Raw genomic sequence first — 26,084 nt, forward strand, 5'->3', positions numbered from 1 at the left:
GTTGGGGAGAACATGGAGAAAAAACACTTATGCACTGTTCTTGGGAATGCAAGCTGGTGTAGCCACTCTGGAAAACAATATGGAGGTTCCGCAAAAAGTTAAAAATAGGACTACCCTGCGATCCAGCAATTGCACTACTGGGTATTTACCCAAAGGATAAAACACTAATTCAAAACAATACACGCACCCTTATGTTTGTAGCAGCATTATCTACAGTAGCCAAGATACAGAAGTAGCCCAAGTATCCATCAATTGATGAATGGATAAAGATGTAGTCTTATATAATGGAATATTATTCAACTATAAAAAGAATGGAATCTTGGCCATTTGCAACAACACGGATGGAGCTAGACATTACGATGCTATACAAAACATGTCAGTCAGAGAAAGACAAATATCACGTGCTTTCACTCATATGCAGAATTTAAGAAACAAATGAGCAAAGGCAAAAAAAAGGACAAAGAAACAGACTCATTATAGAGAATAAACACTAGTTATAGAGTTTATTATAGAGAGTAAATAACTAACTACAGAGAATAAACTGTTGGTTACCAGAGGAGAGGTAGTAGGGGAATGGTAAAACAGGTGATGGGGATTAAGGAGTATACCTGTCCTGATGAGCAACAGGTAATGCACGGACTTGCTGAATTACTATACTGTACACCTGAAACCAATGTAACACTGTATGTTGACTGATATTAAACACTTAAAAAAAAGTGCAGAAACAAAATGTGATCTATACACAAAGAATATTATACATCCTTAAAAAGGAAGGAAATAGAAATCATGACACAAGGTGCAACATTGATGAGCCTTGAAGAAATTATGCTTAGTGAAATAAGCGAGTCACTGAAGGGCAAATATAGTATAATTCCTCCGATGAGGTACATAAGAATGGTCAAATTCACAGAGACAGAAAGCAGAATGGTGGTTGCCAAGGGCTAGGAGCAGAGAGAAATGGGGAGCTATTGTTTAACTGGTAGAGTTTCTGTTCGAGAAAGTGGAAATGGATGGTTCTGGAAATGGATGGTAGTGATGACTGTACAATAGTGTGAATCTACTTAATGCTGCTGAACTGTACATTTAAAAGTGGCTAAAATCATACATTTTATGTTCTATATATTTTACCGCAATTACAAAAAAACACAGACCTGGACCATAGTGTTAGAAGTGAAGACAGTAGTTAATCTTAGGGGGGAAGGGAGAGGACAGTGTTTGTAAGGGAGCATGGGGGGGGGGGTACTTTGAGGGCGCTGGCCATGTTATATTCCTCGTTGCTTCTCAGTGGTGGTTAAATGAATGTGTGCTTTAGGATAATTTATAGAGCTTCGCATCTAAGTTTTATGTTATTTTCTGTGTGGTATAATTCTACAATAAAATCTTTAAAAATAACATATATATGACATGCATGTTCACAGAAGACAAGATAGTCACATCATATGTCATTTCAGCTTGCATTGTGCCAGCAGTCCGAGGTGAAAAGGATGTGGGCTTTGAAGCTAGCCACCAGCCTCGGACTCAGATTCCAGTTTGCCCATGTATAGACTTTGTAACATTCAGCAAATGTTTACCTTCTCTGAACCTACTTTCATATCTTTATAATTAAGAACCTGACAAGTATCTTATAGAAAGTTTTTTGAGGATTAAAAGTTTATATATAAAAATATACAGCATGTTGCCAGTCAAGGAACAGTGCTTTAAACATATCAGGCTCTGTTTTCTTTCCTTTAGGAGAATTTCTTCACATTTTAAATCTGTTATAATTGGAGTGTCAAGAATACTTTTGTGTAGAAACCAGCTCCAAAGAGTACAGATAAAGTTGAAAACTGCCCCAAATTAAGTTATTGGAGAGAAGTTGTAGTTCACGCTCTCATTTTAATTGATAAAATTAAAAAACAAGTGCACTGGATTTATAACTTTGATGTGAGGGCATAAAGTTATATTTTTAAAAAGCGAACAGACTGTAAAGTCATGAAACAACAATTAGTCAAATATTTTTAAAGAGCTATTTATTAGAATAAAAGAAAAATCTTCTTTTAAGAATTGCTACTACTTAACATTTTTAAAGAATTCTTTTGTATTTAAAAGACAATGGGACAGTCTTTGATTTTTTTTCTGTACCATTTATGGAGGTTTAACTGTATATCGTACAGATGCTTCCAGTTTCATCCAAATCTACTGTTAAATTACCCATGTAATTATCCTAGTAGAAATCATTATACTTTTTTATTATTAATTTCATTAACACTTTACTGGTAGGAGTGTGGATGTAGCTTTAAATGCAATTCAGAGTTTTTAGTATGACAAAGGAACACTGCCATATTATTTAAGGGGGGGTGTATCATTATTAAGTTAAAAAAATAACAAAATTATTAGTCACTAACAATGTAGATAAAAAAATAAGCGGTCATGAGGGCTTACTTCAAGACATACTTTCCAATGATCCTAATGACAATATCTTTTTATACGTGTTTCCATTAACATGAAGCTCAGTTATATATTCCATCTATGACGAGACCATGATGTGACAGATCTTCTAGTCTTTGCCAACAAGAGAATAGTTGCTAGAAGTTATGTACGGACATATAAAGAGAGCAAAATGGTGTGTGTGGGGGGAAATTCATGAGGATGTTCAGAACAAATGTTTTGAGGCTAATATGAGCATAGAAAACTGTATGTAAATGGAAATTATAAACCCATATACTAAATATACTATACTTGCCCATCTACCATATAATATTATTTCCTATTTTCCATCACACTCAATTAAATAAGGATTGCAGATGAGATAGAATTTTTAGTACTTCAGTTAATTCTCAGTACATAATTCTCATTCTTTCAGTTCCCTACTTTCTTCTATTGCTATCAATCCTACAACTATTTTCAAATCAAAATAAGTCGTTACTGGGGGCTTCTTCTGTGCAAGTATTTACACCTAGAATGAATCAGCTTGATGTCTCTCTAACCAAGAATTCCCAGAAGAAACTTGGGTGTATACGAATGGTAGAAATATTGAAGTTTGTTCAATTTTATCATGGCAACCATGAAATGGACCACAAAGTAACTTATTAGTTTCTAGTTGTAAAAATCCATCCCTTGTCCCCCTCCCCCCTGCCTAACTCTTTTAAAGTAATTCTTCAATAACAAATTAAAGTTAACATGGAATAGTAATCATAGTATGTTATGGGAATTTATTATATATAATCTACTACTATTTTGGCAGAACTGAGATTGACAAGGAATGCGAATTAGCATATGACTCCCTGAGTATAAATTGTGACTTCTATCTTCTTTTTGACATTCCAGTCTATGTAATATAAATATTCACTTTTTTTTTCCAAGGGACAAAGAAACAATTCAAAGAAGTGAAAAATAACATACTTCATTCAGCTTAGGTTTAATCAGAACTGGCAATGGAGGAGAGCATTTAACTCAGGTAAAGAAATTCATAAGGGATGTTGTAAAAAATCCAGCTATTTTAAAGAACATTTCTGCCTTTTTCAATATTAAAACATTTTTAAAAAGATAAAACAAGGCCATGAAATAATGTTATTAGAACTTCACAACTGAACTGCCTTATAGTGAATGAAAATATGGTTTATAAGTTTTTCGGAACAAGATATGTCTCACACTTTTTTGCACACTCTGCTCCTTCCTACACTAGAGTAAGATATCCAGACTTATTACATAGATGCTTTGGTATATTATCACTGGCCTTTGTATATTTAATGATCACTCAGCTATATTTAAAAGATCAAATGCCACTTCAAGTAACGTTATTGGGGTGTTTTAATTCTATTTTTAACTTAACATTCATTGTATTTGATTTTGCTTATAATGTCCAGAAAATTAGAGTCTGATTATGTTTTTTAGAGGAGAACTCTGATTTATAATGGTATTTACTAGTTTTTACCTGTCATCCCAATAAGAGGAAAGAAAGGTCCAATTCACCTTAGCCTAATGCTTCTCCAGCTGTAATTGTGCAGATGAAGCACTTTAGTATCTTCTGAGAATGCAGATTTTCATTCAGTGGGCCTCGGCGGGACCCAAGTTTCTGTATTTCTAATGCTGCTGTTCATGCGACTAGCTTTGAGGGGCAAGTTTCTAGAGAACCTACTCAAGTGCTAATTGCACCACACTTAACTATTTCCTCTGCTCAATGAACACCAATATACTACGCAGTGCTTGAAAGTTGATGGAGTGAAACTGCAATGAGGAAAAAAAAATGAATCTTCTGGTGCTATGTATTCCATTTGCACAAAAAAGCAAAAATAGAAGTTACTGAGGAGTTACAAGAATAGATCTATGAACATCAGACTTACTTAAGGCCATTACATATATTTTACTGGAGTTCACTGAAATCCCCCCTCAAAATATAAACTATATATTCATTTGTAAAGTTACTGGTTGTCATTTTGTGGCAAAGCTCTTGACAAAACCACACACCAAATTTAAGGTTTGACTTGACTTCTTTTGTGATGTAACAATTTTAAAGAAATAACCTAAAACAAAGTAGAAATTATGATTCCTTGGAAATCAAAAGAAAGAGAAACAAAAAAATTCGAGCTGTTAACCTAGAGAATTTTTTTTAGTTAAAAAAGTACTTTATGTAACTCTTCCATTAAAAAATATCTACAAACATTTGCTTATTAATGACACGTCTAAGTGTCACAGATCAAGCATACACACATGCTTAAAAGTGGATTTTCACTACTGATAAAGCTTTGACACACAAATTCCACTCTCCACCTTTTCATTTACTGTAAGAACAGATGTTTAAAATAAAGGAGAGTTAAGAAGCATTAAGAAAAATAAGAAATAAAGGCACTAACACAAATTTTTATGGAAGAAAAGAATGCCAAATCTGATTCTTTTTCAAGAAATTTGAATTTTATGAAATAAAATAAACATTTTATAAAAGGTTTGGAGGAAATTTACCATTTCAAAATCACATCTTTAAGACAAAAGAGTGGGAATTTTGCTCTGTTAAAATGTTTATGGATGGGTCTAGTTTGACAATTCAGCCTGTCTGATGTGACTTTCACAGTCTGTTGGCAGTTTGTAGGCAAGCCATCACACCTGTGACTCTGTGGTTGATTAATGAGTCTTTCAGCTCATTGCTACCATCTGAAGGAGGGCTATGGCCTTTCTGAGCTTCACTGGTTTATTCTCCTTAAACTGCAGTCCTGCTGAGGTATCTTCAATAAGAAAATCACACCTGGTTAAAGCTAATGAAAACCGCAATATGTCATTTTCTAGACAAGTCAAAAAGCATGTAAAACTAGACAAAAGATGTATTCAAGTAACATGAATGTAGTTTTGTCATAACCTGCCACTCCAAAGAGTAACACAAGAAAAGCTGTCCTCAATGACACATTTCAGTGTCAACTTTTAGAGTGATAACTCTGAATTCTCTATGCTGTAAGAGGGCTCTCTACAATGCCAGCTCTTACACTAGGCACAACATATATTTTCATCAGACCTGGGAGGCTTCTAGTTCGTGACCGGACAGCCATTTAACTCTGATTATCGATAAATGGTTAATCTAATTGGGAAACTAGTCTCGTTTGAAGTTCTTCAACTTTGGTTGGTTCACATTAAGTGTGTGTAATAATCTTGCAACTTCTTGAGTGTAAGGCAGCACTGCCATTGCTTTCTCTGCAATCTTGCTTTGAAGACTGAAAAGCCATTTAAAGCTTTTCCCTATCTTAAAACAAAATGTGAACTACAGAAGAAAGGGGGAGGAGAGAAGAAGAAACGGTGGAGAGAGAGAGAGAGGGAGAGAATGACAGAACTCGAAGAGCAGATAACCTGAGGTCCACGGCATAAGCAGTCTAGTACAGGGTAAAGTAGTGGGAAATTAAGGGAACATGTAAGATGAGAAATTTTTTCTCTTCAGGGTTTCACATCATAGCTTCATTTTTTCTGAAGCCCTATGAATGTTCCAAACATCAGTAATACTTAAATAAATACTAAAATTCATTTAAAAGCTAAATACCTGCTGTTCTTTATTTTGGATTTTGGACCAGCATTCCCTTCTAGTAACTACATACACAGTATAAAGGTTAGCTCTCTTTAAGTGGCAGATGGAGTCACAGCACTCCCAGTACCACTGATAAATGAGCAGTGAAGGAGCAAAAGTTTGCATTCTAGCAATTACCGTTTTCTGATTCATGGTATTAACTCCTTTTACATCACTGTACACATTATCAGTAAACAGTCCTCTGAACTGGAAGGGCACACTCTCATATTTTCTATTGCTCTCATTCAGATCTCTACCACGTTTCCATTCAACTGAAATTGAAACTGACTGAATGAAGAGTGAATACTATTTCTATGCATTTTACCCAAAATATGAAAAGGAATATTTTCTTTTTATTTTACCAGGGGATAATGTGAGAATAATTCATCATTATTATCACAGTTATTGCTATTTTTCCAATTTCCTATTTGATGCCTGTATTTAGAATTATGGAATGAAAAATATTTAGTACTCTACTAATCTTAATTTCTAACTAATTTTTTTTGGGGGGGAAACTTGATTTTGGCTGGTAAAAATATTGATTCCTTCAACAACTTCATGTCAACAATGACTTTTTAAGCATTTATAAGTGTTTGATCATTTCAACAAATTTTCAAATAGTTGCATCAATTACTTCAATTATGCTGCAAAGTTGTATCACATGAAAAACTTTTTTGGAGTAACTGTGCTCCACCCCCCAGAGATTCATATTTAATTGATCAGGTGGAGGCCTGCCATTGTGTTTTGTTTTGTTTTTTAATACTTCCCAAATAATTCTAAAGTATATCCGAGATTAAGTACTACTACTCTATATAATCCTCATGTTTATTTTGTTGACTTCAAAGGATAAAAAAATCTAATTGTACCACAGAAAAGCGATTTCTCAAATTAAGTTGGAAAATGGAATCATCAGTCTTTGGGATTCTTCGACCAACTTTGGTTTATAAAAAACATGCGGGACCATTAGTCAGAAACCCTGGGCTTGAGTCATTGCTCAGCTCCAAGACTTCAGTAAGTCCCTCAAGACAAATGCATTCTGATCTAGAAAATGAGAAAATTAAGATTTCACCTAGCTTTAAATGGATGTTCTCAAATAATTTCCAAGAGTGCAGAATGCTGTTCTTAAATACTAATCAGAGTACTTATTTGACTATTTGTAATAAAGGTAGGATTCAATTCCAGGTGAGCAAATGTCTGTCACTGAAGCTATCATTCCCCTCTCCTGTCTGTGGCACACATTGCTTCATGATTTACTGCACTAGAGGGAAAAAACAAACAAACAAACAAACAAAAACAACTACTCTCTTGGAGTTTGCACTCATACAACTATTTTCTCTTTGGGAGTTAAGTGCTTATTAGCTCTTTCAAGACTTTAGGACAGGCCACCTGAAAATAAGCCACTTTGTTAACATTGATTGTTTTGAGCGGAAAACACTTGAAAAACAGCAGATGCAGGGAGAGGCTCTCCCTCAACAACCCTTATCTGCCTAAAGACAGGTCCTCCAAAAGAAACTCAGTTGTCATAAATCCCATCCAGGAGAGTTTCATCAACCAGCGAAGATTGATTCTTGTCACAAAAGAGACTAGAAGTTGACACCATCCCCAGACAAACTATGTCACCAACTATCATACCTCCCATCTATTCTTTTAAGGGCCCATCTGTCTTTCCTAAGTGGCCTAAATTTCCCTTTCTTGTTCCCCTATATTAAGATGGTATATAAGGTATCAAATCTCACTATTTTTGAGGTATTCACATTTTTCTCCATAATGCTCCCATGCACATAATATTCAAAATTAATAAATTTGTATACCTTTTCTCCCGTTAACCTGCCTGTTGTCAGTTTATTTCATAGGCCCAACTATCAAACCTAGGCTGTTAGAGGGGAAGGCAGTCTTTCCTCCTCTACAATGTTCTTTTTAAAGAGATGATGTAACAGAGTAGTTCAGCAGGAGACTAAAAATGTCCAGAAAGAATAAAAAATCATTAGCACAGTGCAGAAGCAAGGACACCACGACTCACAGCATATGAATAGGTCCTAATGGCAGGCATAGCTTCGTGGAGGGATGGCCAACTTCTACTCCCCAAATAAAACTTTTTGTCATGAACTAGCTTCTGATGTCAATTCACCTAGAGGGAGAGAATTACTAGATCTGCTTGAAGTTGTATTTTTCCCTGTAAATTAGTAAAATGGAGCTCTGGATTTTATAAAACTCTCTGTTGAGTTTGGTTGGTGTGAACCAATATTCCTTTATGAAGTGAAATTGTCAGACTTTCAAAGCTAAAGACCAGATCACAGATTAGGGTGGAAATAGCAATAAAATCAAGTCCTGCTAAGAGGTCAGCTGGTCCTCTAGCAGTGAGGCAATGAGAAATCACTTGCAAATGTCATTGAAACAACTCAAATAGTTTTTACATAAGGTATTTTCTTATACAAACTAAGAAAAAGGAAGTTTTAAAAAGAGCCAAAGCCTTCCCATTTTTGAAGGGTTTTCATATTTAAAAATAATAATTAACATAAATGTTGTAATGAGGTAATAAGGGTGGGAGTCAATGCTCTTTGAGGACAGGGCCCCCTCTCAACCAGTGCTAGATGCCATCTCTCATGATAAATCCTGTACCAAAAGACACACTAGTCACACCATCTGCTGCCTCCAGGGAGATAAGTTGCACATTTCAAAGTATGGCAACATTCCACTATAGCATAATGAAGAAAATGAAAAACATATTAGCAAACTGAACACTTTGGGGAAATTTCATTTTCAAATTGTGTGCTGTTTTGCTTTTAAAGAAGTAAAATTATTAAATAAAATGTGTGAGAGGAAGCAAATATTCTCCCTTGTAGCAAAATTACGAATGTTTTTACTTTGTGAAAAATAACATTATTTCTAACGAATGCATTAACATCACACATATCATCCATGTTCCCAGAGTTGTTCTGAACAAACATCTATAGCCGACGTGCACGTACTTGAGCTAAAATCCAACTTCAGTCCTAAAATCTGTTAGATTATTTGCTAAATGAGAAAGACTGAACAATTAATTGGGAAACAATTCCACTTCATTTCTGCTCCAGAAGCCCTTTGGGGTCTAGAAATGCCCCTGAGGCCACCTCAGTCTGCCAGTTCACAGCAACAAACCTGAACATGCCAAGTTGGAAGCCTCGCTACCTCTCTTGGGCGTTCCCATCGCTGTCAGGCAATTCTACCGTCCACGGAACACCTGAAGCCCTGAAGAACCGCGTGCACCCCCAGGACAGGCTGCAAGTACACTGAGAGATGAAGAGCAAGACAAATCAGGTGCACCTCTCATACCTGACCAAGGCCAGTATCAAACTAGCACAGCTTGTCTGAAGAGCCATCAACCATGTGCCAAGAGTGCCCTCACGAAGGTATGTCCCATCCAAGCCGTATAAACAGAAGGCGAATCGAATTTTAGTGACAGACTACAAGGCCATTTGATCTATGAATTCCACAGGCCCTGCAATTGCTTACACATGCCTGAAAACCTTCAGGGTCAGGTGAGGCCAAGGATTCGAAAGAAAGAAACTGCAACTCTTAAATTCTCCAGCGATAAACCAAATTAGGACAGTTGCCCCTTTCTCCCGTATCACCCCTCACTCAGTTCAGCATCTGACTTTGTCCTAAGCAGCCTACCATTCATTGCACCTAAATGTTGTGAAACAGAATTGATTTAAAAATGAAAAATGCAGTGAAGAGCCCATTACTCTAGCCAAAGTAACTATCTCTGTTGTGGTGCGTCTACCTCAAACGTTCTCTCTAGACCGCCTCTCGCTTTGGCTACCTGGCTGACTCATGTTCAGCTGTCGACACACAGTTGAAGTAGCACCGTGTCCTGGGTGTATTTCCTGACCGCTCCAGCATTCGGTTACCTCTGCGATCTTCCACTGTACTTCTACGCTAACTTGCACGAACCTCTAGTATAGCTATAGCCGCTGATTTTTTCGTCTGTCTTCTCCACTAGATTCTGAGTTCCTTGACAGCAGGGCCTGTGTCTGGCTCATTTATCTGCTGCGCCTAGAATGTTTGATGGATGGATGGATGAACAAACAGTCACAGATCCATCTATTTACTCAAAGTCTTGCTGGACTGAATAATGGGATGGAAGTATTCTTATAATCAACACAGTGTATTTTGTGGGTTATAGAATACCTTACTTTCATTTGCTGACAAATGTATTCTCTGCATAATGAAGTAACGAGAGTCTGGGTTGTCCTTTATACAAAGTTACCTATTTCCAGGGAGTCCTGATTATCTGTAAGTCCTTTAGAGATGTGATTGTTGAAATGGACAAGTAGATGTTCATCACTGGCTTTGGGATAAATCAGACGCCCAAATGCAGCAAAGACATAATCCTGATGGAGAGAGCCTACTGGGCAAGTGAGACAGGTAAACAGCAAAACCTTCATCAGGTTGCTGACTCCTTTCCAAAGACCGACCAATCCTTTCATCCTAGGACTCTGTAGGTTTTAATTGATTAACTTGTAGTTATCAACTATCTGTCCATAAGGGAATCACCAGCTTCTAGGTAAATCACTAAATCTCATAGATCTCTGTGGCATGGAAAATTTTCATTTTATAGAAAGCTAGAATATTCTATTTTTACCTTTTACTTTTCTAAATCACAACATTCATCCTGATTTTTTTTTCTTTTGAAATTCTATTCAGAAGGATGACTTAATGCTCGAAGGATATTTGAAGATTTAAATGAGAATGAGAGGAAAGGACAGATTTGTTATCTCAGGTGGGTGGAATTACAAGGTACATGGTGAGGCAGAGCAAGGGATTAGTGGCTTTTACTTTCCACAATGCCCATATTATTCACTTCTCCTGAGCATATATGTAATTTAAAATAGTTTAATAAAGTTCTTAATAAATGAATTAACAAAGCCTCTTTCTGTTGGTGATCTTTTCCTTACCCCCAAAACGCCTAAAAGCAAATAAAAGTCATTGCAAAACAGTAAACTGAGACTAGGAGCCAAAAAGCAAGACCTGCACAGCCCCATGCTTTGAACACTGAGCCTCACAGTGCAAGTGTCACACGAGAAGAGTCAGAGTGGCCTGCTCTCCCGGTGGTGCCTGTCTATCCAGGGAGACAGAAAACCAAAAAACATTAGAGAACATTTAGGGTAGCACATGCTGGATCCGGATATGTGTAACGGTTGAGAATTTGGAGAATGGGGGCTTTTCGAAATTTCTGACCCTGGAGAGAGGGGCTTTAGGATGGACCTCAGCAGGTGAAAGGCAGACTTGGGGGGTAACAGTCAAGGGCAGCACAGGGGACAAATCCAGGAAAAGGTGCAGGCACCAGTGACACAGGTCTCAGGAAGTGCTTGAGTTCCCGAGTCATTCTCCTATTGCAGCTGCGTCGGTCTTCTCATCCGGAGCCTCCAGTCTATCAGTGATCTGGGGTGAACTTCTGTTCTGGTCAGGCAATGAGGAAGGGTCCCTGTCCCTGACAACCAATGTCCAGATCAAGTTTCGTCATGGATGCTGGAGAACTCGACCCTGACCCCATGTCTAGATCCTGATTTCTGAGGAACTCAAAACCCAACCAAGAATCCGCAATGGCTAGCTAAATTGTACTGTGATGATTTGGCATAACACGCTAAGTTATTCAAAACAAAAATTACGTCTTTGCGTTGATGAATGACAAAAAAATAGGCTGGTGAAAATGCAGAACCTGCGATGGTCGATGCAGATGCCCCCTCGCAGTGAGGTGCAAAAGGAGGTGTCTGTTGTGTACACAGAAGGGGAACTAGGAGAAGAGAGCTGAACCAAAGTCGTGGCATTAAATGATAAACCCACTATTTCTGTGTCCTAAAATGATAATGCTATTCTCAGTTGGTTTTGATAATGATGGAAAATGTTAAGGAGAAAAACGCATTTATCCAGCAGAGATCAACGGACTGGAAGTCAAGGCAAGAGTGAGCGGGCGATCGAGCCATCAGCGGATGGGGTGCTGGATTCGAGAGCGGCCCGCACTTGGGCACAGAAAGTCACGGTGTAAGAAACGGACAGACTAGGGGGCTTTTGCTGCCTAACAAAACAGATGAAGGGAGATGGAAACTTTGCAAAGTCATTCAAGATTTCTAGGCTGATGCTGAAAAACGTTAGCGAGGAGAAATCACACACCTCTGAAGAGGAGCCAGTTTTCGGATGAAGGTAATTATGACATTAGGCCTTCTAGATGAGGTGAGAGTTATTACATTAAAATATTATTACAGTGAAAATCTAAGTGTATGTGACTTGGAGTCTCATTGAACAATTACAACTGGATCTACAGAGGCCTCTGCGCATAGATTTAGAGACTCACGTTGGTGGGCCTGATGCATTCTGAGAACTTGCCCTTTTCAGCTAACAGAACATTTTTTAAAAATAAAATTTGGATGTTTTCCCTTAGGTATGACTCTAACTCCCCCCCCCCCCCACTGTATTATACCTTGCCTTCACAAATTTTTATTATTTGCCCAGGCCTGAAGGCGTCTGATTTTGAGACCTAGGATAATCCCTAAAAGCCACAGAAGAGAATGAGTTAGCCGCAGAAAAAAAAGGCGGAAAGGATAAAGAGTGTGAGAACAGGAGGACCAAGGCCAGGAAGCCTGTAGCAATATCCGAAGAAAGAATAAATCAGAACACCTGTCTCGAGAGGAATGCCAGAAAGGGGTATAGATGTAACTGGGTGTGGGGGCAGAGGGAATAATCACAAACGGGAAAAAGAATCTCAAGAAAATCACAATATTGAAGGGGCCTACTCAATACGAAGAGAAACCAAAGACACACATAAACATGATCTCATTTCAGAATGAAGGGGCCTACTCAATACGAAGAGAAACCAAAGACACACATAAACATGGTGGGAAAGGTGGGGTAGATGAGGACTTAAAAAAAAAAAAAAAAAAAGCATCGGGGAGACAAAAAGGGGAAAAAGAATCCTTTCGGCATCAAATTTCTCCTAGGCAGCATAAAACACAGGAAGACACAATTTCTTTACAAAGTTGAACATAAATGTTACACAACCCAGCATCCCCTTTTCTAGGTATTATCCAAGTGAAATAAAAACCTATGTTCATGCAAAATCTACACACAAATGGTTACAGAGGCTTAACTCACAATCACCAAATACTGCAAACAACCGAAATGTCCTTTAACAGGTTAATGGATCAACCAACAATAGGACATTCTTACAATGGACTATTATTCTACAGTAAGAACAACAACTGGGAGGAATTTCAAATGTATCATGCTGAGTAAAAGAAGCCAGATTGAAAAAGTGACATAGTATATAATTCCATTACTATGACATTCCTGAAAGAAGAAAACCTTAAGGACAGAGTACAGATCAGTGGTGGCCAGGGATTGAGAGCAGGAGAAATTGACTACAAAGGGTCAGCTCAAGGGAATCTTTGAGTGATCTTGATAGTGATGACTGTTAAACAATTTTATGCATGTTTCCACTCAGAAGTGAATTTTATGTGAAATACACACACACATATATATAACGAATAAATCAATTTAAAAATAGAGGTTATAACATACGACATAAAAGTGACCAATGGAAGAGCCAAAATTAAATTTTGTTAGCAGGGCTTGAAGAGGAGGGGATAGGAGAAGGTAGTATAAATTCTGAAAAATTCTGCATTTTTCATTGCAAGGACTCAGTAATATTAATTTTTTTTTTTAAATTAGTGGTGGAGCATATCCCTTAGATTTGTCAACTGAAAGAAAAACAGAAATGCTTCAAATGGTTACAAGCAAATGGGATTTCTGTGACTGAGGAGCTGGGTGGGGAGCTTTTCTATTTCATATCTTCCTCTATCATTTGAAATAATACATGTGTATGCATTGCTTATAGTTTATTACATAATAAATTTCAAAGTTATATTAATACAAATATTCTGGATGCAAAAATACCTTGATTTAAATTTTTTTTTCACCAGATCTCCTATTTTTTGGGGGGGGGTCAATTTTAGAGCTGCATCCTCAGGGTATATAAAGATGAGAATTTCATTTAAAATATAAGAAAGCACTGGTATCCTAACTAGTTCCATATACAACAGATCACGAAAGTACTGAAACAATATCATAAATGTTAATATATAAAGTGAACATTAGTTGTTCAGACTTGTTATATTTCATTATAATTAGTAAACATTTAAATTTCTTTCATAATTATGTCTTAATGAAAATATTTTCAAAGATATAATTTCCTCTCTTTATGTTGATATAGCAACATAAACAGAAATATCCTATGGTGACAAATAAGCCTAAAAAGTAGTCAATGTTATTTTCATCTTCAGCCAGAATGAATCAATGGGTCTATGACAGCTACTCCTGGCTGAACCTATGCTAAGACTTTTTGTAGAAAAACATCACAGAGGCTTTGGGGTCTGAACAGAATTTGACAGGGGAAAGACTTAAAGAATAGTCATTGAAAAAAGAATGTACTCCATACAAGAAAGTTTTTAATAGCTTCTGATATATATTGTAAGAACTCCAAAGTGCCACTATGTGAATGCATAATTAGGTAGGCGAAAATTCATTACAAAGTGAATTTTGGTTCAACTTGACAGGTGAAAAATTCTCCCATGGCTGCTTTTGAGAAAATTATTATACCTTCCTTTCATCAAAATGTTGCCAATTCTGCGTTTCTGTCAATAGCGTTTAACCTATTTATTTAGGTAGTCTATTTTCTACTTCACTAAAGTAATGGAGACCTTTATTTAAATCACATTCCTATTAACTTACACAACACATACACATATAACCTCTCACATACCAGAGAACCACTGTTTGCAGCCCCACTATTATAACCATGGAGAAAGGCGCCATCCACATCTCCTACTACAGCTGGCACAGGGACAAATGTCCCTAAACTGTCATTCCCCTGCATCTACCATGTGCTCAGGTCATTCTTCTCCCAAGCAGACTTTTGCCAGTGTCTGAGAACAACAGAGGTACTAGGGCCAGCCCATTCTTGCAGCACATGAGACTCTTCTAGTATGTGACCTTATCTCATGGAGTGCTCATTGGCCTTGTCAAAACCTTCTTAGAACTACCCTGCCACCCACGACTCTTTCTACCCAACCCTCCTTCCCCCTCTCCTTTCACAGCTATCAGATCAGCAACTTGGTCCGAAGGTTCACTTGCCTACACCTCCACCGTCTACTTTATCCTTCATGTGCAGCTCTCCCAAAAAACTTCCTGCACCTCCAATCCTATCTGGTATCTGCCTGGAGGATTAAGAGAACACATCGTACTTGACTTTTATGCAAATTAGGAATAGTAAATGAGCCCCCAAGCTTCCTTAGGAATGTCTTTTATATTTGTGATGTATAAGGTTTTTCTCAGCCTCCAGCCACAGTCTCCAACCTGGCCTTCCCTCTTTGTGACTACCCGGTCTCTCTACCTCAGAGAGAAGTGGTCAGGAACGGGCCGTGAAGCGGATCGAGCACCGTCACTTAGCGTTCTGTGCCCATGTGCCTGAGTGTCCTTATCGGGAAAACTAGGGCAACAGGGTACCTCATTTATAAGGTTATTTAAAGGATCTAGAATTAAATATGTGTATGCAATTCACTTCTATTATGCCAGCCAGGTGGCAAGTGCTCTCCGTGTTTGTTCTCTTCATTATCATCATAGTTTTACACTGAATGTACAGCTCATTAACAAAATTGACCAAAGGTTCAAATTTCCAGTTGAAAGATGAAGATCTAACGTAGGGCATGGGAATTCTAGTCGCTGAGAGAGTAGATCTTAAATGCTCCTCCCACAAAAAGGCTATGGCTACGATGTGCTGTGATGGAGGTGTTAGCACTATGGTGGATCATTTTTACACTACATAAGTGTATCAAATCAACACACTGCACAACTTAAACTTACACAATGTTATGTGTCAAGCGTTCTCTCAATGAAACTGGAGAAAAAAAAAGAAATCTTGACCAGGAATATGGTGGAGTAGCTAACGCACCAGATACAGAGTCAGAGGACTTCATTTTAAGCTCCAGATGCCACGTACTATCTCTAACCTTGGGAATGTCATTTAATGTTTTGCAACCTCACTGGTACCTGTCTCTTACTACCGAGTTCCTGGGAGGATCCGAGAAGACGGTCCGTGGGAAAGTACTTTATGCACCAAAAAGGACAGCATATAGAAGTCCCCAAGTAGAAACTCATACACAGGTACTGGATCGTTCCGTTCTCTTACCGAAGTCGGAACTCCCGGAAATCCCAAGGGTCGCAGTGTTAAATTTTTATGTCCTGAACGCACTTCGGACATGCTGCTTTGGCAGTTAAGGTTGAGAGGGAAGCCTGCTCTTGTTCGACAACACACTGAAGATGGGGAGAGTGTCACCGAGCCTCGGAGGCCTTGCCTTCTGGGGGAGGTGGGAAGAAAAGGGATTTTTAAGGAGCCGGAGCATGACAAATACCCAGATTTGAATGCTGCGGCATATGTAATATATGTAACGGCTCAGAGGTGTGTATTTCTAAAATCAGCTTCCCTTTTTTCCTAAACCCACCTCTCCATAAGCAGGCAGCCCGCTGCTGCATCGGGAATTTACTGCTGTGAGCAACCATAAACCTCGTGCTAATGGCAGTGCTGCCCGAGGATGGACGTGGCCGAGGGCGGCGCGTGCAGTGAGAGGCCGCAGACCATATTTTCCACTCTCTGCACACCACAGGGCACACACATTATCATCTGATACAGCGTAAAGGTCCTTTAATAAGTATTATTATTAAAAGCAAACAATCAACTCCACAAATCAACAGCTCTTTTCAAACATGGTTTCTAATCTCTGTTTCCTCTCAGATGTATGGTTATTGTCTACCTGGAAAGGCCCCAAAGTGAGAGCCAGAAATCTGCCACCACCACCCCTTCTGCTGTTCCTGCCATCGTATTTAATTGTGTTTGCTCAACTCGAAGCCAAACTCATATGCAGTATATTTAGATGGTTAAAATAGCATAGCATTCCTCTGTATTCACAGATTATTTTCAACACCACAATTCTTGGGAATTAGTCTGGAATAAATAAGGTAAAGCAACATAAATTTGTTCCGGTGACAAAGAAAACAATATCAAAATGGCAATCTGGAGATTCGCCACGAATGAAGGAATATACAGTGTCCCTTCTGGTGAACTCTCCTGCAAATGCAATCACCGTCTCATTCGCTAGTCTGGATTTATTTTAAAGTGAGTGAGAAAGCAAGCAAGAAACTAATAGTAAGAAACTGATTCAAAAGATCAATGTACAATCACTGTACTTACTCTTACACAGCATTAAAGGTAAAGGCGTAGAACTGATATATATGTTGATTTTCTGAACCTCGAAGGAGCCTTTTTTCCCCACAATGGCAAACTTTCTAAATTGAAAAACATCTATCATTAATATATATTCAGGATCGCTCTCTGAGGTCTCAGCTACTACATTTTTTTCCAAATGCCTCGAAAATCCCAAATTTACAAAGGCTTGGTTAGATACTTTTGTCAGCTAACTCTACCTTAAGTTTTTCAACTTGTATTTTTAGCATCATTTAATGAATACAAACCCTATCACCCAAATGTCAAAAGATTTCTGAATCATGAAGAACAGACTTTGTTGCTAAACAGGTTATGACTTGAACTGCATCAATTAATTAAAAATAAAGACCAGTGTTCCATGCTTTTAATCCGAGCCAAACTGCAAATGATAATAAAAACAGGAATTTTAAACATACAGAGTTTAACTAGGTTTTCGTTTAAATTTAGAAAATGAAGAGAATGAACATTCACATAATTTTCTTGCTTGAGATTTTCCACAGTATACTTTTCCTATCTACATGACTATTGACCCAGCTTCACATTTAGGGAATGCCAACTTTGCACTCCTCTGTCAGGGGCTGACTTTTTCCTGTATACTCTTATTCCTCATTTGTCTGTTAATTAATTCAACAAATACTACTCAAAACCTATTGTGCATCCAGTGGCTGTTCTAGGTACTGAAGACACGGTTTGAGTAAGACAGGTAAAGTACTATTCTCATGGAGTATATACTCTACCCTGGGAGGGATTAGGATTAGGAGACAACAACCAAACAGATCTCAGATGGTAATAACTCAATTAAGAAAAAACAGTAGAGGAGAATGCTAGGGTGACCTGGAGGGTAAATTTAGATGGGGGATTAGGGAAGGCTTCTCTGAGGAGGTAACATGTACTCTAGATGGACAAGATGGCAGCACCCACGTGAAGAGCAGAGGGAACTGCAAGTACAAAGACCCTAAAATGAAAAAGAGCTCGGAGAATCCAAACAACAGGAAGACGACAATGAACTCAGGACACCATGGATTGGAAAGAGGTGTTTGGAGAGGAGACATGACCGTGAGCAGAGGGCACATCCCTGCCAACTACTCAGGTCGTCACTTTAAGGTGTGTCCTGGGGGCACCTGGGTGGCACAGCCAGTTAAACATCAGATTCTTGGTTTCAGCTCAGGTGGAGAGCTCAGGGTTGTAGAATCCAGCCCTGCAATGGGCTCCATGCTTGGCATGGAGTCCTCTTGGTATTCTCTCTCCCTCTCTCTCTCTGCCCCTCTCACTCGTGCTCTCATGCCTGCTTTCTCACTCTCTCTCAAATAAATCCAAAAAAAAAAAAAAAAAAAAAGATTTGTTCTGCCTTTGGAGTCAGCACAGAACCAGCCTATAGAACAAAGAGCAGTATTATCTCAGATATAGATACTGTTGGTACCACCACATGTCTCCTTTGTCATGAGTCTGCACTCTCCCTCACACGGTCATCTCTTGAGTATCTCCCGAGTGGCTCACATGACTATTAGATGCCCCCTCCCCTTCCTGCCCATTTTCTCACCGTTTGTCTTCCAGAGTCATGCGTCTGCTGCCTGGTCTCTGACCTGACTCTTGCTCTGAGGCTCACTGTTGGTTTAAGCCTAGAGGCTGCCTAAACTCAGCGTCTGTAACATCAGGTATAATCTGACTGCTCCACCTACCACCTCTAGCTCTCTTACAATCCTTAATGACCTTTTTTGTCTCCTTACTGGAGCAGACAAGGACACCACAGCTATGTGCTATGGGCATACTTTTTAAGTTATGTGTTATATTTTCAACTTTCAAAAACACTGCCATATCCTTTAACATTCTTGATTATGTCAACAGTCTCCATAAAGTAGATACATAATTATCATTACTTCATCTTAAGATTTTATTTGAGAGAGAGAGAGAGAAAGCTCGAGCAGGGAAGGGGGGAGGGAGTGGCAGGCAGAGGGAGAAGCAGATCCCCCACTGAGCAAGGAGCCCCATAAGGAGTTCAATCCCAAGACCCTGGGATCATGACCCGAGCTGAAGGCAGACGCCCAACCAACTGAGCCACCCAGGCATCCTAAGTTCATTTTAAAGATGAAGAAATCCAAACTCAAATAGTTTGGGTAACTTTCCTAAGGTAAGCATACAATAGGGACTGAGAACTCAGGAACCCTGCTTTCCCATCTCCATCCTGTTCTGGGGGTGAGAGAGGTCTGGCTCACTTTAGGCTTGGGGTCTTTAGAGAGTTAAGTCCACAGATGGTCTGCTCATGATATGAAATTTGAAGACAGGCACAAAAGCATTTAGAAGGTGAATAGAAAGGATTCCCTTCTCCTCAACTTTTTTCATATATATGTATTTGAGTTCAGTATTGTCTGTAACATTATGTCCTCAGACAACACCTGCAGCCCCATATATATGCTTGACCACAGTGCAGGGATAGATTAGTATAAACATACTGCCAATTAAAGAAAGAAAAAGAGAACAAATTTGTCGGGTTTGAGAAAAAGAACTGAGCATATTCAGCTAAACTGCTCCAGGTTTTCTTCTTTGGCTCTGCCCACCTGCCGAAATCACAACAGTACATAAGAAATATCACTTTGTGGACGTAGTTTAACATCCATAACTCTCATTCTAAAGCTCAATGTTTTGTGGTCTCACTGTCAAATGTATATTTTTAAATAGCTATGCTGTCAAAACCTCGGCGCACTACTTAAGAAAAAAAAAAATCAACATTTTCAAGTTCAAACAAAAAAAGTCTCTTAGAAAAAAAATAACAGAAATGCTTTCCTTACCTGTTCAATTAATCAAGTCACATAAATTACATTCTTAAAATAAATGGGAAAGTACTAAAAAATAATTAAAACTCATCCTTCTAAGGTAGGTCAATTCTGTTCCTTGCAGCCTGTAGTATATAGTGGTTTGGAGTAGAATGCTTTTCATACCGTTCTTTAAAGTTCCAGGGTTCTTATTAAGGTGATAGTCTAGCTGTTTCTATTAAATATTCATGACCCTTTTCCAAGAGAACCGTTTTGAACTGTTACTTCTGGCTGAATTTGGGGGAGTTCATTTCTCCCACTCACTCTTGCACGTGCTCTCTCAGGGAAAGAGAATTCGATAGGTATTGTCCTAACTGAAGTATATCTAACGTTTTCACACAAAAATAACATTTAACAATTTTGTTAAAAACACAAATTCACCTCGAAGTGAATATTATACATAGCAAATGCAGAAAGGTTTGAAGGATGTGTTGCCCCCAGAGTACCCCTTTAGTGGCTTAGAAGCAGCAATGCACAGCTGAAAAAACTTAGTAAAATAGAGTACAGTTAATTGGCATCAACTCAAAATTTTACAAATAGCAGGAAAAAACTGATTCATCACTTCTACTTTGTTTCCAGATAGACATGAAACATTGTGTAAACATCATGTAACCACAGATTCAACAGAAGACCTGGTCTCTCCTCCACCACCACCCACCTCCCATCTCCCAGGCAACTTTGGGAGAGGATAGGAGCAGCTCTGGGGGACTTGTGGACCCTTCTCAACTACTGCCTGCCAGGTGGTAAGCTTGCTGGGAGAAGGCCACCGCTGATGGGAAAGCTACATTGTTCAGCTTTGTCCACGATGAGTAGGAGAGCTTCATTCAGGGGTGAGATATTAGGAATACCACTGTGACCACACATTTCAACTACAGGCTTTACTGACAATAAAGCTGTTTTTAAACCTCCATTTGGGAAATTACGGGAAATACTGGATATCTCCCCCTCTTGATATTTTCTCATATGCACCCAGATTGGTCAAGGATGATGTGATAATTCTATTATGTCACAGTCATTGCTGTCTTTCGGGAAAAGATGGTATTTAATATTTGTATCGAAAAGGTATGGAAATACATTCCACATCATAAAGATTATATAGAAAATAATTCTCATACTGAACTATAAGCAAACAAATGATACCTGAATTAAAAACTTGCACACAAACTTATCTTCGATGAAAATGTCATACTAGATAGAGAAATCCAATTTTTAAAGATTACACCTTATGGTTTCCAGTCAAGACTTTAAAGTTTTTTAAAAATCCATGTTAATTGATCCAAAATATAAAGGAAATATTTATACTTTTGTGCAAAATAAATTACATGTGTAGGTTCCCAGCCTAAAATCACATCACCATTTTCTTAGATTGTCCGAGGCTGCATACGTGTGTAAAATAAGACGTAACTGAAGCTATAGCAACAAAGTGACAGAACAACTGGCTTCAAAGCAAAAATTCAATGATGACAGTTTTACTTATGTTTCCCTGATTAGGCTGGTTGATTTGGCTTGGCATTTTATAGACATTCATTAAGTTATTACAAACACATGCAAAGTATTATAATGACATTCAAGCTGATAACTTTTGGTGTGTACAATGCAAAACTATTACACACAAAGTCAAACATATTTAAAATTCAGACTAAACCCAACTAATTTCATCTCAGAAAAAAATTGTTACCGCCTTTTGTAAATAACTATGGAAAAAGAGCATTTAGAAAGTATACTTGGCATATTTCATATATGTCTCTATATCTAATATGTAAAGGATATATATATATTCCTACCCTTTTCCCCCCAACCAAATCCCCCAAATCACAAGTCTCATTACCTGTTTTTCAGCAGTACACTGAAGGTCATCTTATCCAGTCCCAGATAATTTGGCAGCAAGTTTGACCAATTCCAGTCCCATTTTGTGATGGCTGACTGTTGATAAATGAGAACACGCTATTGTTAGTTATTAATCAGAGTTAATATGATCAGTAAATTAAAGCTCCAGCTGTGATAGACTAACTAAGAAGGAGGGGGGTCCAGAACAAGGACTTAGACAGATAACATCAATCATGTCCACAGAAGAAGGTTTTATTCCAATAAGACAGCAATTAATTTATAAATCCATTTGGGGATGTAGTCATTATTTATAAAAATATAAATCAATTTCTTGAGTCGTTATTCTTCCCAAGTGCTAATGGCATTTGCCCAACAAGTCTCCCTGAGAGGGTGACTCTTTGAAAAGAAAAGTGAAATAGCTGGCAACTTTTTCATCTATCAATTGAGAGTTTTTATTTTTTAGCACCCAGAAATTTGACAAAAAAAAAAAAAAAACAAAACAAAAAACCCAAAAACAAAACAAAAAAAACACCAGACTTAGAAGGGCTATGACTCAAATTACAAGACACAGTTTAATTAGACTGTGGAAATAATGCTATTTTTGGTTAAGAAATGGTTTAAAGGGAAAATCAGAACAACCTGAAAATGTAAACAACATTCTTTTTTCTCATTTAATAGGTAATTTCACAAGAGTAAGGAGAAAAATTGCTCTGAAAGATAATCTCATAATTCAGAATGGAATAAAACATGCCATTTATTTAAACGAAGTGAGAATAATTTAACAGCTACAATGATTATTTATGGTTTGGAGCAGTCTAACGTACAACATAGAAAAACAGCCAATACACTCAAACTTACACAATATATCTGGTTTTCAAGTATTATAGATGCTCGCATTCCTTGAAACTAAACAGTTTTGATACTAAGAGTCCAGGCCAATGTTTAAAATCCTCTAAGAACTATGCCCTGTCACCTGCTGATTAATGGAGCAGCACAATCCTGTCATAGAGCAGGAGAATTCTGCCCCAGGTTGTCAGCATTTGAAGGTCTTATTCTACTACGGTATTGATGAATGTAGACTAGGGTTGTAACAGGCATGGCAAAAATATTATCTGCATCCCGAATTAGGCCATTGTTTTAATTCTTATTTTCCTCAGAGCTCTAGGTCAAGCAATCCTTCTCTGCTGCCCAGTTAGTTCAAAGAGTCTGTCAGGAGGCTTTTCCCTTTTTTATTCACCAAAAGAATAAACAAAGCAAAAGCAACTTTAGATTTCAAATCGTTTGGCTTAAATAGGACCTTTTTAATGTAACGACTGAAGCGGGGAGCTTAAACAATGGCATCATCTGACATTAAAAACGTGTGGCATTTATTACATTCCCTTTATTCCAAATATCCAGACTTTATTTTTTTATTATTTTTTTTTTAAGATTTTTTTTTTTTATTTATTTATGTGACAGAGAGACAGCCAGCTAGAGAGGGAACACAAGCAGGGGGAGTGGGAGAGGAAGCAGGCTCCCAGCGGAGGAGCCCGATGTGGGACTCGATCCCAGAACGCCGGGATCACGCCCTGAGCCGAAGGCAGACGCTTAATGACTGCGCTACCCAGGCGCCCCTCAAATATCCAGACTTTAAGACCATTTGCGAATTCATTTGAAATGCAGGGATATGTTTAGGGTTATAAAAAGGGAAATTTACCTCATGCCACTTAAAATAGGAGCTCAAAGCTTTATTTATAATTAGTTGTAAGCTTTTTTTTTATTATTTCCCTGATAAATTAGATAAATTCATAAAAATTGCAAGGCATTCTTTGAGTGGGTGGATTGGGGATGGGGGTGGGCAGCAAGGGAGAAGACCATGACGAAATGCCTGGTTTTTCAGGCCTTCTGGAGACACAGCCGAACAGATGTTCCCTCTGCCCATGGCGAACTGACCTGGTCAAAAGTTGAATTATACAGACCAAACATATGAATCAGTTTGACAAATAGAAGGTAAAATAACTTTTCCAAAGTCAATTCACGCAGACCACATAAATAAGAACAAGGCCTTCTGCTTCCCAGCCAAAGGAAAAAAAAAAAAAAAAGCAAAACTTATAAGTATTTAAACATGAAGCACCTTTTCCCCTTTATTTATGTGAAAAAAACAAAACAAAACAAAAAAAACCCCACACGTTTAAGTTAACTTTACTATTATCCACATACCTGATCTAGCATGTTTTCACTAAATGCCTTGTACACCTGGAAAGGGTTAAAGGCAGAAGGCTGATCTTCCACACTCCTCAAGGTCGTCTTTAAAGGTCTGATGGGTAACGGCTTTTCCTCTGAACCATTCATAGAAAACAGCTGTTCTTTTAAATATTCCTTCAAGGGGAAAAAAAATTACAAGTCGTGATGGTGGGAAGCATATATTCTCTTTAAAAATACACTGATCAATATCCAAAGCTACCCTTTCAGCACATTTCCTAGATTACAGTGTATTACTTGCCTCAGGACAGAATACATTTTCAGAAGAAACATAGCAGAATACCAATCAGCATTGCAATAAACCCATCAAAAACAGGTTCACCTAATATATAGGACAGATTAGAAAACCATTTAACAAATTCTCACGTAATGAATGTATGCTCGATATATCAGAATCTTTTAAATAGGCATTGTCTTGTCATTGGTTCATGTGTTAACATGTCTGGTTACCAAAACTTAACTCAGGCGCAGGATTCCTCACAGTACAAGATTGCTCATTCATTCACTAAGTGCAGTTGTTATCTACTCTACGCTCAGCAGAGTGCTAAGTACTCTGATATTTCACCGCAAGCCATCTTCTTTTGTGTGGAATTAATTACAATTCAAACTCCTAAACTCTATTTCCATGCTGTGGACTGAAAAATATCAAGGTTCAAATGAAGCTCAACATACACAATTCTAATCCCCCAACTGCCAGTGGCAGCCTGGGCAAAAAAGTCAATTTACCGCTTTATATTTCATTTTCCATTCATAAATAAGGTGAAGGATCCTAATCTATCTTATTGGACTCTCTCTGGAAGACAACAATAAAAATGACGTCAAGTTTCCCATGTAAACCATCATATACTTACTATTAATAAGTCATTTAAGAAATAAAATATAAAAGTTCTCCTGGTTTTCAGTATGTCAAAATATAATTTTTTTCTTCAAGAGTAGGACTAGGTTGAGAACATTAGAGCTGAAAAGGACTTCAGAGGTCACCTGGAAAACGCTTGCTACTCGAAGTCTGGCGCCCAGACAAGCCCAGTCAGCCGGGAACAGGTTAGAAAAACAGAATCTTGGGCGCCACCCCAAAGAGAATCTAAGTACTAACATGATTTCCCAGGAGATTGGCAGGCACTCGAAAGTTTGAAGAACTCTAGCCCTACCACATTCAGCGGTTGGCTCTGAAAGGTCACGGATGAGCTGAGGTTACACAGGGGTGAGTGGCAGAGTCCCTGTGAGAAGCCACGCCTTTGGTCTCGGGTCACTGTGCTTTTCCGGTGCCTCGATAGTGTAACTTCCTCGATAGAGAACGCCCACTGTACTCATCCAGGAAGGTAAACGTTAGATCCTAAAACCCGAAACATCAAAAGCAACCACTACTCAACTATGGTAATCATTTCTTAAATTTGCTCATTGTGGACCCCATCTCCTTAGATGAATTCTGTAGAACATTCACACACAGAGACTCCTAAGTATCATTAGATACTAAAACCACCAGAAAAGAACGTTATGCCTAGCTTTAGATTTTTATACAGAAATAAAATTTCTCTCCATTTCTGAATGTAAAATTTTAAAAAGGAATAAAGATACTAACAAGAACAACTGCTTTCTTGGCTAATAACCATCTGTTTCAACTGATTTCCCCTTACATTGCTACATTTGGCTTTTTTGTTGTCCTTGTTCCACAACTCAAAAAAGATCAAGTGCTGTGTTGCAAGTTGGGAACACAATGGCGTTCTCTCCCTTGTTAATTTCTCTGACCTCTCTCCTGTCTGGTCACTCTCGTCACTCGACACTCCCGCTTCTCAAAAATCTGATTTTTTTTTTTGTGGTGTCGCTTTAACCAGACTTGCTGCTGATGTGATATATTTCTTTAGAAAAGATA

At 38.1% G+C, this 26,084-nt stretch overlaps 1 protein-coding gene across 3 annotated transcripts in view; it reads right to left on the minus strand.

Annotated features, from left to right (window-relative positions):
- Positions 1 to 26,084, minus strand: part of KIAA0825 (KIAA0825 ortholog) — a 376,584-nt gene that overhangs the window by 169,191 nt on the left and 181,309 nt on the right. For all 3 annotated transcript variants that reach the window (XM_026498622.4, XM_057307500.1, XM_048220968.2), the window contains 2 exons: positions 24,173 to 24,331; positions 21,975 to 22,069 (listed from right to left, as the gene is read on the minus strand). In XM_026498622.4, coding sequence (XP_026354407.1) covers positions 21,975 to 22,069; positions 24,173 to 24,331 — 254 coding nt within the window. The remainder of the gene's footprint in view (positions 1 to 21,974; positions 22,070 to 24,172; positions 24,332 to 26,084) is intronic.

The sequence above is a fragment of the Ursus arctos genome, unplaced genomic scaffold (genome assembly GCF_023065955.2).
Source record: "Ursus arctos isolate Adak ecotype North America unplaced genomic scaffold, UrsArc2.0 scaffold_5, whole genome shotgun sequence".
In the NCBI taxonomy this organism is placed as follows: Eukaryota; Metazoa; Chordata; class Mammalia; order Carnivora; family Ursidae; genus Ursus; species Ursus arctos.